The 15,260-nt window shown below is 50.7% G+C and overlaps 1 protein-coding gene across 1 annotated transcript in view; it reads left to right on the top strand.

Moving 5' to 3' along the window:
• The window catches only part of LOC310765255 (papilin-like), a gene marked incomplete at its 5' end in the record, with an annotated part of 31,162 nt that extends 19,855 nt beyond the window's left edge, over positions 1–11,307 (top strand). The window contains 5 exons of the mRNA XM_083620030.1: positions 285–452; positions 3,870–4,037; positions 5,660–5,827; positions 6,453–6,584; positions 11,104–11,307. Of these exons, the coding sequence (XP_083476156.1) occupies positions 285–452; positions 3,870–4,037; positions 5,660–5,827; positions 6,453–6,584; positions 11,104–11,114 (647 nt within the window). The 3' untranslated portion in view covers positions 11,115–11,307. The remainder of the gene's footprint in view (positions 1–284; positions 453–3,869; positions 4,038–5,659; positions 5,828–6,452; positions 6,585–11,103) is intronic.
• Between the last annotated feature and the right edge of the window lie 3,953 nt (positions 11,308–15,260).

Below are 15,260 nucleotides of genomic sequence, written 5' to 3'. Positions count from 1 at the left end.
CTGTGGTTTAGACCACAGTGATACCGGCGTCCTTTCTTTAGTCGGGACTTTGCTCAATTTCCATTTGGGGACTAACAAAACACGGGCCGTAGTAGGTGCATACATAAATAACCTTTTCTGACACCTGGGAATTTCAGTCTGAATTCTCCCCAGCAAAAAGGACTCTTGTTTTTTTGGAAAAGTACTTTTAAACATTTTTTTCCCCAGTTCATTATGAATTATTTCGCAGTACTCTTGCCCAAGCAACTTCAACCCTCCTGCCTGTCCCTCTCACATCCTTCCAGATATCTGCAAGCTGCCTAAGGAGACAGGACCCTGCAAGGCCGCCATGCCCAGGTACTATTACAACCCCGCCACTAAAACGTGCGAAGTGTTCATTTACGGAGGCTGCGAGGGCAACGAGAACCGGTTCGAATCTCTCTCGGAATGTGAGCACGCCTGCAAGACGCCGGGTAATGATAATAGTGATTCTAATATTTACATGCCGCCCATCCGACAGGTAGGCAAAAGAGTCTCTTGGCCCGAGCTTCTTGTCGTGGGTTCATTGCGTGGCAAGTTCCACACACACACACCCGCCCAGGAAATAAAGACACATGACACAATTATTGAGGTTAATGGGCTAAATAAGGCCACAACTTTATTGGTTACAGGTGATGAGAGGTATTGGCTTAGGCATTGGTCCTAACCGACTATCTCCGACTTCAGCCCATCCGCTTGAAGTCTGGGAAGGGTTAACCACCAGTAGGGGGAGTCCTGCTGGTGCACATCAATGAGGAACTCCCCCAGGGTCACCGATAGGGGGCGTGTCTTAGACCCTCACCTCCCTAGGCTTCGGACAGGGCCACGCCCCCCCGGAATCCTTTATCGGACTACCCTTCAGTATGTGGGGCAGGTGATGGCGCTTCCTCCCCTCTTCCATCTACAGAACTATGCCAATGCCTAACCGCCAATACCAAGAAAGTTGTGACGATTTGCTACGAACTAGGCAAAAACCAAGTGGCTGGTGCCAATTTGCCAAGTGGGAAAATTCCTACCAGGCCCCTCAATGGCGACCAACCAAGGTCCATAGCAAGGTCAAGGAATGAAAACCTTAAAGGGTGGGAGGGTGGGAAACAGGAACAGCTGGTAGGGGGAAAAGAGGGAGATCCCCAGCTGTGTCCTGCCTTAAATAAGGCAGGCCACGCCCACCCACCCCGAGCCAGCTGATTGGCCAGCCAGGGGATGGCGTGGCCAGGGATTCCCTCAATCGTGCAGAGGCTGAGAACCAGCCACCGCACCAGTGGTGGGGCCATGAAGCCCGCAACCCCACCTCCTTTTGTAGGCGGAAGTGGCTTTATCAGATCTTGTCCCCTGAAATAACCTGCTTCCACTCTAAGCGGGCAAAAGCCAAAGCCAAGGAACAGTGGCAGAGCGTCAGCCCCAGGTGAGATCCCTGCTGGCATCCCCAGGTAAGACTGCGAGAGATGCCTGCCTGAAATCCTAGAGAAACAATTCTGCCAGTCAGTGTAGACAACACTGAAGTAGATGGAGCAATGGCTTGGCAGCTTCCTCTGTTCCTGGAGCGAAGGGGTCACTTTGCTCTCTAAACCCATGTTTAGATTTATTTTATTAGCGTTTGTGATTGCTCTCTTGTTCCATTTATGGTTTCCATTGTCATTACAATTTCAAACTGTTTCTTTATTTATTTTTAACACTTTCCTGTATTTGAAGATTGCACAAAAACACAAAAAGCCACGAACATGCATACCAAAAACCGACAAACAAAAAGGAAAAAGGAAACATCTATACTATACATAAATGAAAACCAATACCATCAGATTTTAAACTGTTCAATCCTGCCTCATACTCAGCTGCAAGAACCCCCACCCCCCCGCCACGGCAAGCTATTAAGTGGCGTTAAGTGCTTGCCCTATGCAGACACAGCCCACCCAAAGGCTGGGAGGTGGGTGAACTTGCTCCATTCTCTATAGGGGAAGCCATAGCTGTCAACTTCTCCCTTTTCTTGCGAGTAATCCTATTTGGAATAAGGGAATTTCCCTTTAAAAAGGGGAAATGTTGACAGTTATGGGGGAAGCTGAAGGCTAAGGCTATTCTTGGGGAGGGGCAGGGATTCCTACAAGAAAAGAGGCAAACTGGGGAGCAGCAGCTGCCCCTCAAAGGCTGCCCCACACATTGCGGCCTTAGCTAATCTTCCCACCTTGTGCTCAAAGGTCACCCACCTCCCAGGCCAAGAACGAATGTTCAGCTGAGCAGATCCTAGGATACAAGCATACATACATATTCTTATTTGAATGCCACTACAGTGGACGCTTGGGTTGCGAACGTGATCCATGCAGGATGCACGTTCGCATCCTGCAGCGTTCGCAACCTGCATCTGCGCACATGTGGGTTGCGATTTGGTGCTTCTGTACATGCGCAAAGTGCGATTTAGCGCTTCTGTGCCTGCACGACCGCCGAAACCCAGAAGTAATCTGTTCCAGTACTTCTGGGTTTCGGCGGTCTGCAACCCGAAAAAATGCAACCTGAAGTGGCTGTAACCCGAGGTATGACTGTATTCCACAGTTCAAGCAATGCTCAAGGCAGCTTGCAGCGGGGGGGGGGGGGAATACATAATGGCAACATATGAAAAGTAGTTCTAAATTGTGGGATGTGAAACACAGAGCAGTCAAATACAACATCCCTAGGGTGGACATAAAAAGGGGGTGTCTGGACCAGCCAGTCAGAACTTCCTGTTTCCTCCTGGGCTGGGACAGACTTCCTCTGCATGTGACCAGAGGTGGGTGTGGCCTCACCTGTGCAGGTAACAAAATACCTCAGTGGAGGCCGCCATCACTCTCTCTCTCTCTCTGATTCCATTTGTCGAAAAGCAACGTCTGCTTAGCCTAAGATGCTCTCTTGACTTCCAGCCAAGAGAGGACAAAGGTACTGTCTCCTTATGGGATAGTTCCCAGGTATATGTTACTTTTCTAAGCTAAGTCTGCCTTCTGGGATCCATCTGTGAACAGAATGAGTGAGTGAGTAAGCTCTTTTTATACTTTTATAGAAGACTGTGGCGTGTCTATTCTTTTCATGAGGGAATAAAAGAGGAATTACCAAAGAAACTTATTTTAGAGGCTTACACAAGCCTGGCAAACGCTATCCGCTTCACAAGTTTAAAAAGGGGAATATTACTCTGCTAAATTGTAGAACTTGTTAACACAAGTTGGAAAGGATATACAGTCATACCTCATGTTACATCCGCTTCATGTTATGTTCTTTCAGGTTACGTCCTGCGACGACCTGGAAGTACCGGAAAGGGTTACTTCCGGGTTTCGCCGCTCGCGCATGCACAGAAGTGCAAAATGACATCACGTGCAGGCGCAGAAGTGGTGAATCGCAACCTGCGCGTGCGCAGACACATCGCCGTGGGTTGTGTTCCTTTCATGTTGCGAATGGGCCTCCGGAACGGACCCCATTCGCAACCAGAGGTACCACTGTAATTAAACAATATATCCTCTCCTGCCTCCCTGAACATTCCCACATAAATAACAAATAAAGCATTAAAAAAATACACAAGCAAAGTGAACAATTTCCACATAAATCACAACAAGGTCTCAAATAAAGATGAAAAAAAACCCAATAGCGGCAACCCCCCAAGCCTGCAGCAAAACCCCCCAAACAACACCTCCGCCCGAGAGTCTGTTCAGCAACCTTACCTTTTGCAGCTGGAGTCAGTCCAGGCCCTCCCAGGCCAGTTGGGAAAAGCCTGCAAGGCAGGGAGCAAGTTTTCCCAGGAGTCCCAGCCAGGATGGTCTTGACGTGCCTTTTTTCCTGCCCACAAGTCCCAGGTCCATTTCTCTCTCCCATCTCTCTTTGTTCTGCGGCTCCAGATATCTGCCGGCTGCCCAGCAACCCCGGAGAGGGGGACCACTCCATCCACCTGTTTTACTACAGCCGCCTTGGAGCAGGCTGCTACCCGTTCACCTACAGAGGCCACAAGGGCAACGCCAACAGGTTTGCAACACTGGTGGAATGTGAGGAGACCTGCAGGGACCCAGGTAAGCACTTGGTCCTTGCCGCGGGATCACATTCGTCCAGTGCTTTTCCAGCTGCACTGGCTCCCGGTGGAGTACAGGGTCAGATTTAAGGTGCTGGTTTCAACCTTTAAAGTCCTATACGGCCTAGGACCCACCCTCATACCTACAGGACTGCCTCTCTCGTATGCCCCGTGGAGGGCCTTAAGGTCCACAAATGACAACACTTCGGAGGTCCCGAGCCTCAAGGAGGTTAGATTGGTCTCCACTAGGGCCAGGGCCTTTTCAGCACTGGCCCCTACTTGGTGGAACGCTCTGTCCCAAGAGACCAGGGCCCTGCGGGACTTGACATCTTTCCGCAGGGCCTGCAAGACAGAGCTGTTCCACCAGGCCTTTGGTTTGGACTCAGTCTGACCCTTCTGTTTCCCTCCCCTTATGGTCTTGATCTAGGGGCTACTTTTAAAATGAGGCTGCATTTTAAATTGCATTTTAAGCTGTATTTTAAGTTGGGGTTTTTTCTTATTATGTTTTTACTGTAATTTTACTGATGTTAGCCACCCTGAGCCCGGCTCTGGCCAAGGAGGGTGGGGTGTAAATGATTTTTTTTATTGTTGTTGTTGTTTGGGCTCCCTCTCTCTCTCTGCAGGACACGGGGAAGGGGTGTCCCAACCCCTAGGGGAGAGAGAAGAGGCTTCATGGAAAGAAAAGTCGGGGTACAGTGATTAGGAAACTAGGGTGGGGGCAGAACCTGTGGGGATACGCTCTCTTGCCATCGCCAGTGGCCTCCTATTTCTTCCTCCAGCCTCTACCTCGAATCAGAAATGCCGTACGTGAGACTAGATTTTGTGGGGCTCCAGTGAAGCTGAATGTTGGGAGATTCGGGACAGAGAAAAGAAAGTCCTTCGTCACACAGCACAGAGTTAGACTGTGGAACTCCTTCCCACTGGATGCAGGCATGGCCACCAAGGTGGACGGTTTTAAAAGAGGATTGGACAAAGTCACGGTGGAGAGGGCTGGGGCAGCTAGTTGGCCACTGTGAGAACAGGATGCTGGACCAAATGGGCCTGATCCTGTAGGCTGTTCTTAAGTTCTAATAATAATAATAATAATAATAATAATTTATTATTTATACCCGCCCATCTGATTGGGTTTCCCCAGCCACTCTGGGCGGCTTCCAACAAAATATTAAAATACAGTAATGCATCAAACATTAAAAGCTTCCCTAAAGAGGGCTGCCTTCAGATGTCTTCTAAAAGTCTGGTAGTTGCTCTTCTCTTTGACATCTGGTGGGAGGGTGTTCCACAGGGTAGGTGCCACTACCGAGAAGGCCTTCTGCCTGGTTCCCTGTAACTGGCTTCTCGCAGGGAGGGAACCACCAGAAGGCCCTTGGAGCTGGACCTCAGTGTCCGGGCTGAATGATGGGGGTGGAGATGCTCCTTCAGGTCTACTGGACCGAGACCGTTTAGGGCTTTCAAGGTCAGCACCAACACTTATGCAGTGGGCAGGGGCAAAACTAGGCTTTATTTCATCCCAGAACCTGCAAACTCATTTGTGCATATCCAACAGTCCCCCCCCCACCAGACCCCACCCCTTTCATTCTTTCTAGCAGCTCAGAACACAAGGCCCCTTCTGCTCTCTGGCTGCAGATATCTGCCAGCTTCCCCAGAAGCCGGGTCCCTGCAACACCTACGTCCAAAGGTTCTACTTCAACTCCACCAGCAGAGAGTGCACCGCTTTCGACTATGGCAACTGCAGGGGAAACCTGAATAACTTCCCCACCAAAGAGGAATGCCAGCTGGCCTGCAAGGGCGCAGGTGGGTCCCTGGGCAGATGCCGGGAGGGCGACTGAGGCTGCGCTCTGTCTCCGCAGTGGATCGCTGACACCTGAGATGTATCTTTCAGGACCCACCCTGTTTTTTGCCGTTATGTTTTCTTTTAGTAATTGAAAGCTTTACTGTGTCATTTTAAATTGTCGCAACCCAGCCTGGGACCTTAGGGTGGGTGGCAATAAATTAAAATGTCATCGTCATCTGGTTCCACGCATTTGGTGAGGACGCGGTTGATCAAAAAGGCCTTTTGGGTTGTCGTTTTTTGCGAACATAGGAGAATACTTTGCAATGAGTCAGACCATTCATTTTTCTGGGTCTTAGACAGGGAGCCTCTCCTTGCCCTACTGGAGATGCCATTGGAATTTGAACCCAGGGCACTTGGCATGCAAGGCAAGTGCTCTATCACTGAGCTATGGCCTTTCTTCCCCTGTGCTGGAATTATTACTCAATCTGAGGACTGGCTTTATGCCTTTGAAATATCATTTTTGAGGAGTGTCATGTCAGTCCCCTTGAGTTCCTTGGGACGCAGCTTTTGAAAACAAAAATGCTGTGTTGGCTGCATCCCCTCCATGACCCAAGACATCACAGACACCTGGCTGATCTCTTGCAGAGAAGCCCGGCTTCTGCCCCCCTCCGGACCCTGCCGATTGCCTGATGACTTGCCAGAAGGACTGTGACTGCCCAGGGGGCAAGAAGTGTTGCAGCAACCAGTGCGGTCAAATGTGCAAGGAGCCCGTGAAAGGTGAGAGGCTGCGGGGTCAGGCTAGTGCTGTGGGGCTCCGGGCAAGCCCTTGGGGGGGTAACTCAGCCAGCTCCATGGCACACAAAGGGTGTGGGTGGGTGTGTGTTAGGGAAATGTCAGAGTTTGAGCTGCCTGGGTTAGACTCCAGAGACGGTTGTCAAGCAAGGTGCATCTTGATTCGAGGACTGCAATGTGTTCTGACTTACACCAAGAGCTAAAACACACTCCTCTTTCTACTAAGCATACATTGTGATGTTGCATTATGAAGGCAAAGGAAGGACTAAAGTTAAAGGTAAAGGGACCCCTGACCATTAGGTCCAGTCGTGGCCGACTCTGGGGTTGCGGCGCTCATCTCGCTTTATTGGCCAAGGGAGCCAGCGTACAGCTTCCGGGTCACGTGGCCAGCATGACTAAGCCGCTTCTGGCGAACCAGAGCAGCGTATGGAAACGCCGTTTACCTTCCTGCCAGAGCGGTACCTATTTATCTACTTGTACTTTGACGTGCTTTCGAACTGCTAGGTTGGCAGGAGAAGGACCGAGCAACGGGAGCTCACCCCATCACAGGGATTGGAACCGTCGACCTTCTGATCGGCAAGTCCTAGGCTCTGTGGTTTAACCCACAGCGCCACCCGCGTCCCTGGACCCTGATTAATACAATAGGAAGGAAGGACTGGACCCTGATTAATACAATAGACACGAGGCTTGACCAGCAAGACCCTGGGAGAAAGGGCGCTTGCCACTCCCTGGCCCAGGCCGTTTTTATTAACAAAAGAACTTTAACACAGCGTTTGTAAGAACCAATCAGATTTCCTCTGAGCATTTAAAAAATCCCCAAGTGGGGACAAAGTCAGATCAGAGGAAGCCTCTTAACCACAAAGAACTATTTACTATCTGAGTGTCAGGGAACTGCCATCGGAACTAGAGGAGGAGGCGAGGCTCCACAGCGATGCTGGAGAGGGGCCAAGCAGGGAGAGAGGCAAGTCTCCTGTTGGGGAAGAAAATCAGCGCAACACCAGGGATAGAGGGGGGCCGATGGGGGAAGCAGAGAGGAGGCTCCAGGACTCTTCGCAGGAGACCAGTGAGGAGAGCACAGGTCCTCTGCTGCCCACACCCACCCTGCGCAGAAGACTTCCGCGCAGGGAGAGTAGGAGGAGACTGGGCGTCAAACAACTTTTATGTTGGAAAAGGTTTAAGAAACGCCCACTGACGGATTCTGCCAGCGACTGAACAGCCACGGAGTGGATGGCTGTCCAGCGAGAAATGGTTTAACCAGCCAACCTAGCCCAGAGCGGCGGCTATTTACGCACAAGCAACCCCTAAAGCCATTACACTGAGCATGCATACATGTTCAGGCTAAATGAACAGGAACCAAGGAGGAATGCATTTAGCAAACCCCAGAGGTAATAAAAGGAAAGACAGGCATTTTACCACCTCCATGTGAACTCTGTTCCTGGCCCTAAGATCGACCTAAAGATTAACAAAAGCTACATCAAATCTCCCTCCTTCAAAGCTATCTCCTTATTTTTATGTACCCAGGATGCCCGGTGAAGCAACTGGTCTGTGTAGAACGCTCAGGCATAGAGAAAATGGGGCAGAGATGCAGAGGCTTGTGGGATTGATCAGAAATCATGTCAGTGACTCAAACCCGGTCAAAGCGAGGCTTAAAGTTACAAACATCTACAAACAGGTTTACCCCATATGGGAGATGACCTGGGGAACTGCTGTGGCAGTCCAGGAAGCAGGCAGGACAAAAAGGGGAGGAAAGAGAAAGGTGGCTGTGTGACTTGGCCTTTTACCAGGTCTGGAAAGGTCATGCCCACCTGCTAGTCACATGCAAAAGGAAGGATGCTCCAGGCCGGGAGGAGCAGGAAGTTCTGACTGGCTGGACCAAACATTCCCTTGCATGTCCACTCTAGCAAAACAAGGAATGTTGTATTTGACTGCTCCCAGTGGATTACATCCCAGATCTCTCAGGGGCAAATTACAGTTCCTGGGATTCTTCGGGAGGATCTGTGACTAACTGAAGTGCTACAAAAGTGTTTTTGGTCTGTGGCGTGGATGAGACCACACTTTCACGTACAGTGGGAAAATCTGGGCAGCCAAGGAGGTTGTGTCCCCTTTGGTCAGCAGGTGGTAGCATTGAGCTATGTTTCAGACCCTCCTCAGATAGTTGCCTTCCTAGCAGGTGGGAGGCAGTTTTTGCATGTAATACTTTGCAGACAGGCCACCCAGTGAACACACCTGTGTGTGCGCATGCACACGCCCACTGGGATATGCTCACTGCCCCCTCTCCTGACCCTCTATGCATAATAGTGGAAGCCAGTGGGGTCACCCAGCAAAGCTGGAGAGCAGCAGATTCAGGAAAGGGAACAGGAAGGATGTCTTCACATGTTGCATGTAGTTAATATGCTACTACCAGGTGTAATGATGACCCCCAAGTTGGGTGGGTTTTAACAGTTAGACAATCGAAGGCTACTCCAAGCTGTATTTCGGTGTTGTTGTTTTGTTTTTGTTTTTAAAGAAATGGGTGGGGAGGAGAGACCATCAGGGTCTCGGGTGCCACATCTTGCCTGTCCCCAAAACATAGCTGTCAACCTTCCCTTTTTTTTTGTGGGAAATTCCCTTATTCCAGCGCCATTTCCCGCTGCTATCCTGGCTTGTTAGATATCCCGTAGACTGTCCCCGGGACAGGTGAGGCTGCTGATCCCTTATTTTCAAATCTGAAAGTTGAGATTTATGCCCCCAAAGCCCGTTCTGTGATAAGGACGCCACATCAGCTGGAAGAGCATCACTCGCAGAGTTCAAGATCCCCAGGTCTCTGGCCACTTCTGCCTGAGTCCACTAGAGGGCAGCAGTGCCACACACATACATACCTTGGTTATTGCAGGTTGAGCTGCCGTTCGGATGCCTTCAGCAGCCTCACGACAGGAAGGAATTCCACCGGTGCAGCTTTACCTGGCATGGGGATTTGGTGAGGGGAATGTTGCACCGATTCAACCAGCCCAACCTTTGAAGGTGACTTCGAAACTGCAATTAATCCAGAATACGGCAGCTAGACTGGTGACTGGGAGCGGCCGCCGAGACCATATAACACCGGTCTTGAAAGACCTACATTGGCTTCCAGTACGTTTCCGAGCACAATTCAAAGTGTTGGTGCTGACCTTTAAAGCCCTAAACGGCCTTGGTCCAGTATACCCGAAGGAGTGTCTCCACCCCCATCGTTCTGCTCGGACACTGAGGTCCAGCGCCAAGGGCCTTCTGGTGGTTCCCTCGCTGCGAGAAGCCAACACTTCCTTAAACAGGGCTGCCTTCAGATGTCTTCTAAAAGTCTGGTAGCTGTTCTTCTCTTTGACATCTGCTGGGAGGGCGTTCCACAGGGCGGGTGCCACCACCAAGAAGGCCCTCTGCCTGCTTCCCTGTAACTTGGCTTCTCGCAGCGAGGGAACCGCCAGAAGGCCCTCAGCACTGGATCTCAGTGTCCAGGCAGAACGATGCACCCAGAGATGCATTTTAAATAAAAGGGCACATTCTACTCATGTAAAAACATGCTGATTCCCAGACTGTCCATGGGCTGGACTGAGAAGGCGATTGGGCCGGATCCGGCCCCCGGGCCTTAGTTTGCCTACCCATGTTCTAGGGCAGGGGTCAGCAAGGTCTACCTTGCCTGGGCCAGTACACTCCCACAGAGATCACTCCATGGGCCAGATGGTGTCTGCGCAGATGTGATTTCTGGCATCTGTGCATGCGCAGACGTGATTTCCAGCACCGCAGAAGCAAGTACCTGCTCCGTGCTGCACCGGTTTAGCGCAGCATGAGGGTACTCACCAAGCAGGTGGCTTGGTTCGGGGGCGGCTCATGGGTCATTTAAACGACCCCCGTGGGCTGCTTGTGGCCCACGGGTCGCAGGTTGCCAACCCCTGCTCTGGGGGCTGAGGTTCCTTTGGTCTGGGTGGCGCCGGCATAGGCTTCGCCACTGGGTGCTCCTGCTGCTTATTCCTAAAAACTGTCCCCACAATTCCTAAGGTCCAATTTGGCCCTGGGCTAAAGACACCCACTCAATCACTACAGTCTCATTATTACCGTATTTTTTTACCACTTTATTTTGGGTAATAAACAATTCATTTAAAACAACAACAAATAAAACATGTACTTTGAAGATTGATGGTTCGTCCCCTCTTTCTCCTAGATCTTGCCCAAATGTTCGGTGAGTGATTAGTTGTGGGCTGTTGTTTGTAAATGAAACATGTTTAATGCTATCAATTACCTGGCTGCCCGTCAGCTACTGGGCTAAGTTCAAGGTGGTGGTTTTGCAGCATAAAGCCCTATGCATCTTGGGATACAGCCCTCGCCTCCTCCTCGAATTTGTCCAATCCTCTTTGAAAGCTTTCCAGCTTGGTGACTGTCACTGCCTCCTGTGGCAGGGAGTTCCATAGTTTAACGCTGCCCTGCATTAAGGATTACTTTTTTCTTTCTCTCTGGAATCTTCCAATGTTTGGCTTCACTGGGTGTCCTTTTGCAGGTAACACTTAATCTCTGCAGCGCATTTCTAAGAACTCGGATCGTTTCGTGTGGCAGCACCGACACTTTGGAACTCCCTGCCTCTTGATTATCAGGCCGGCATCTTCGTTGTATTCTTTTCAGCGCCTGCTGAAGACATTTAGACAAGCCTACCCAGATGTTCAGAAAGTTTGCATGAGTTGTACTTTGTTGCCTGTCTATTCTTTTGTGGTTTTAACTTTTCCTATGTTCTAAATGATACATTATTACCAATGATTTTATTATTTTACCTTTTTTTGCTTGAGGTTTTTTCCTACAATCAAGTGGTATATAAATTTCATTAAATAAATAAACCAATACTGTCTACAAGCTCCAATGTCCACCTGCACTGATCAGGCACATTTTCACGGTTCTCTCTTGGTCTGCATAATTTGTTTGGGTTTTCTTGGACATAAGTTGTAATAATAATTATTATTCTATTATTTATGCCCTGCCCATCTGGCTGGATTTCCCCAGAAGGGGCATAGCAACCAAAGACCCATTATTATTATTGTTAATTATTATTATTATACACACAAACAAACTTTATTCAGCCATCCCTCTGGCTCCTAAGTTTTCCACAGTCCTTGCCCACACACTTCTAAGCATACATTTTCCTTCATGAGGACTGGAAGCCTACTCCGCTCTTAAAGCTGAGCTTCTCCAGAATCTGGGTTCTCCCTGCCCAGAGTCACCTCCTGCGTCTTGTCAGCCCTTCTGCCAAACCAGAGTGGGCACACGCAGCCCTGCCCCGACTGCCCCCTGCCCTCCATACCATCCACGGGCTCTTGGCCCTGCCCGGCTGCCGCTCTCCGCCCCTCCAACCAGGCAGGCAGGCAGGCAGCCGAAAATGGGCTTTTTATTACAGCCATACATCAAAGTGGCTGCCTGATGCGGGCAGACGGTGGCGATTTTTCTTCATGGTTTACAGACAAATGAGGGGAAGGAAAATGGATGCGAACTTTGCTCCATCGTGAGGTCAGCAAGCATGTGAAGAGGGACCTCGTTATGGATTATCAGAGCATTAACGAGGCAAGGCTGGGGAGCCAGGAATGCAGCGGGGGGGGGGGTGTTAAGCAGCACCAAGAAGAGGAGGTGGGCTTTGCGCGGGTGGATTTCATGAGCCCCTGCTGGAAACACAGAGCTGTAGAGGGGGAAGGGACCTCCAAAGGCCATCTAGCCCAATCACAGCTGCAGAATCCCTGGCCACCCAACCTCTGAAGGACAGACAACCGCCTTCCATGGGACCATGGGCGCAGCCAGGATTTATGTTGGGATCAGGGGCAGAAAGGACACGCCCCTGTCGTCATCCTCTGTCTGGCTCTGCCTAGCTAGCAGCTTCAGAACAAAATGCTTCAACAACAGTTGTTTTAAATTACTTTCCTTTGAACCCAGAAAATTGCCTGTCCTTTCAATTTCAATATTCTGATTATTTCTACTTTTAGTTGCTGTTGTTTAGTCGTTTAGTCATGTCCAACTCTTCGTGACCCCCTGGACCAGAGCACGCCAGGCACTCCTGTCTTCCACTGCCTCCCGCAGTTTGGTCAAACTCCTGCTGGTAGCTTCGAGAACACTGTCCCACCATCTCGTCCTCTGTCATCCCCTTCTCCTTGTGCCCTCCATCTTTCCCAGCATCAGGGTCTTTTCCAGGGAGTCTTCTCTTCTCATGAGGTGGCCAAAGTCTTGGAGCCTCAGCTTCACGATCTGTCCTTCCAGTGAGCACTCAGGGCTGATTTCCTTCAGAATGGAGAGGTTTGATCTTCTTGCAGTCCATGGGACTCTCAAGGGTCTCCTCCAGCACCAGAATTCAAAAGCATCCATTCTTCAGCCATCAGCTTTCTTGATGGTCCAGCTCTCACTTCCATACATCACTACTGGGAAATTACTTACTTGATTTGAGGAGGTTTATGGACAGACCTGGGGATTGACTTCGGGGGAAACTGGGGCGCTGCTTTGTGCCGAGTCTGACCCCTGAGCCCACCAGCCCCAGGACTCCTCCTCTGACCGGCAGGCTCTCCAAAAGAGGGTCCCTTCCAGCACCCAGGACCCCCCCCCCCGAAGCGGTGCCTCCCCATGCCTGGGGCCTGAAGCGCAGCCGGCAGGCAGGTCACTAAGCGTGGGGGTGCAGGGTGGACCTTCTGCGTCCTCCCCAAAGCTTATGGGCCTGTCGGAGGGGTTGGGAAGACCACCCGTGCCGCCTGCTGGCGGGTGATCCGGCTAATTAATTCCCAAAGACGCCTGATGAGCCCGCCCTAAAACCCATTTGGCCGGCTGATCCCCCTGCGCTGGCTGCCGGTGGCTTTGTGCTGGAGTTATCAGGGTCCCCCCGCCCCCACCTCCCGGAACAATTAAATTTGCCTCCCGTTGCCCCGCGAACTCCTGGCCAAGGCGATAAGGCTTAACACCTCCCAATAGCGACTATCGGCATTCGCATAAGGCCCCATAAATATTAATAGCATTCTAATTAGCCCCTTTCAAATGCATCACCCAAATGAAGCGTCTCGGCAGACATCATTCAGCGTCTTTCATTTGCATCCTCTCTGGTGCCACGGAGGGGGGGGAGATGTGCCTCTCCCGCAACCCCAGCGCCCCCCCCCCAGGCGCTCCCCTTTGCTCGCATCCTTCCTGGTCCACAGCAAACAAGTTGAGAGTATCTGCTTCTGCCAAAAAAGCTGATCAAATATTTAATTATTTTTTTGAAATTAATTGTATTGCACTTCCGGGCCACCAAGGAGCTCAAGGCACCGCACATGGTTTTCTCCCTTCCTCATTGAATCCTCACAACAGCCTTGTGAGGTAGGCCAGGCTGAGAGGAAAGAGACTGCCCCAAGGTGACCCAGTGAGCTTCATGGCCGAGTGGGGATTTGAACCCAGCTCTCTCCCAGGTCCTAGTTCGACATTGTGACCACCAGGCAATGCGGTCGAGCCCCTCTGGAAAGCCCATCAGCTAAGTGGAAAAAGCTGGCCAGAATGGGTCCATAGTTCTGGCAGGATTAGGCCCTCTGCTCTTTTCCTGGGCAATCTGTGTGTTTTCCTTAAGAAAGATATACAGTGGTACCTCGGGTTATAGACGCTTCAGGTTACATACGCTTCAGGTTACAGACTCCGCTAACCCAGAAATAGTACCTCGGGTTAAGAACTCTGCTTCAGGATGAGAACAGAAATCAAGTGGCGGCAGCGGGAGGCCCCATTAGCTAAAGTGGTGCTTCAGGTTAAGAACAATTTCAGGTTAAGAACGGACTTCCGGAACGAATTAAGTTCTTAACCCGAGGTACTGCTCTACTGCTATTCTTGCTATGTGCCATATTCTGCGTACAGTTCCTCAGGCATGCGAAGCAAAGTCCCCCGCTTCATCCTTTGCCTGATGTGATGCTGACGCTGGCGATGACAAGGCCAAGCCGGGGACATCATCCCCACACCTGCCAGGGCAGGGCACCCCTGGGCTTGGCACAAACAGCCCCTTCTCCCGCTGCCAGCCCTGCGGTCGATGTGGTGGAGACGGCCAGCGAGCAAGGCAAAGAGAGGTCAGGGCGCCTCATTATGGGCACAGTCACCATCAATGCAAATCTCCAGGTGTATCTGGGAAGAAGGAGGCATTAATAGCATTCTCCCTGATTGGGGTCACGGAGCTCTTCCTTCTCCTGTTCCTCCTCTGCTTATCCACCGTGCAGCTGGCCTCTCTCTCTGAGGAGGAGGAGGAGGCAATCATCGGTTCCTTTTCTCTCTCCGGAACATTTTGGCAGGTGCCTCATCAAGGGCTCCTTCAATCACTGGAAGAAGGGCTGCCAGCAGGTATGATCTGCATCAGTTTCAAGGAGATAGAGAAATAGGTGGGAGAGAGAGGAGAGAGACAGAGAGCTGACCCCCAGCTGGGTGCTCTCTACATGCAGACAGATTTCAGGCTGATTCACACATGGCTTTCCTTCTTTGTTTGTTTATGAAAACATATTTGTACACCAGTATTCATAAACATACATATTATATCAGGGTGGCTTGCAACAGCTGCAAAAGCCATATAATAATAAAAAGCACATAGCCAAACTCAGAAACCAGCTAACTATTTTTGGAAGGGGGTCTTCTGAATTGCCTGTCTGGGCCTGGAGGAACAGAAGAGTTTTCAGCAGGCATTTGAAAGTGGGC

The sequence above is a fragment of the Podarcis filfolensis genome (assembly GCF_964270895.1).
Source record: "Podarcis filfolensis genome assembly, chromosome: 6".
Lineage (NCBI taxonomy): Eukaryota > Metazoa > Chordata > Lepidosauria > Squamata > Lacertidae > Podarcis > Podarcis filfolensis.
The sequence above is the reverse complement of the archived record's forward strand: the minus strand, read 5'-3'. Positions and strand labels throughout refer to the sequence as shown.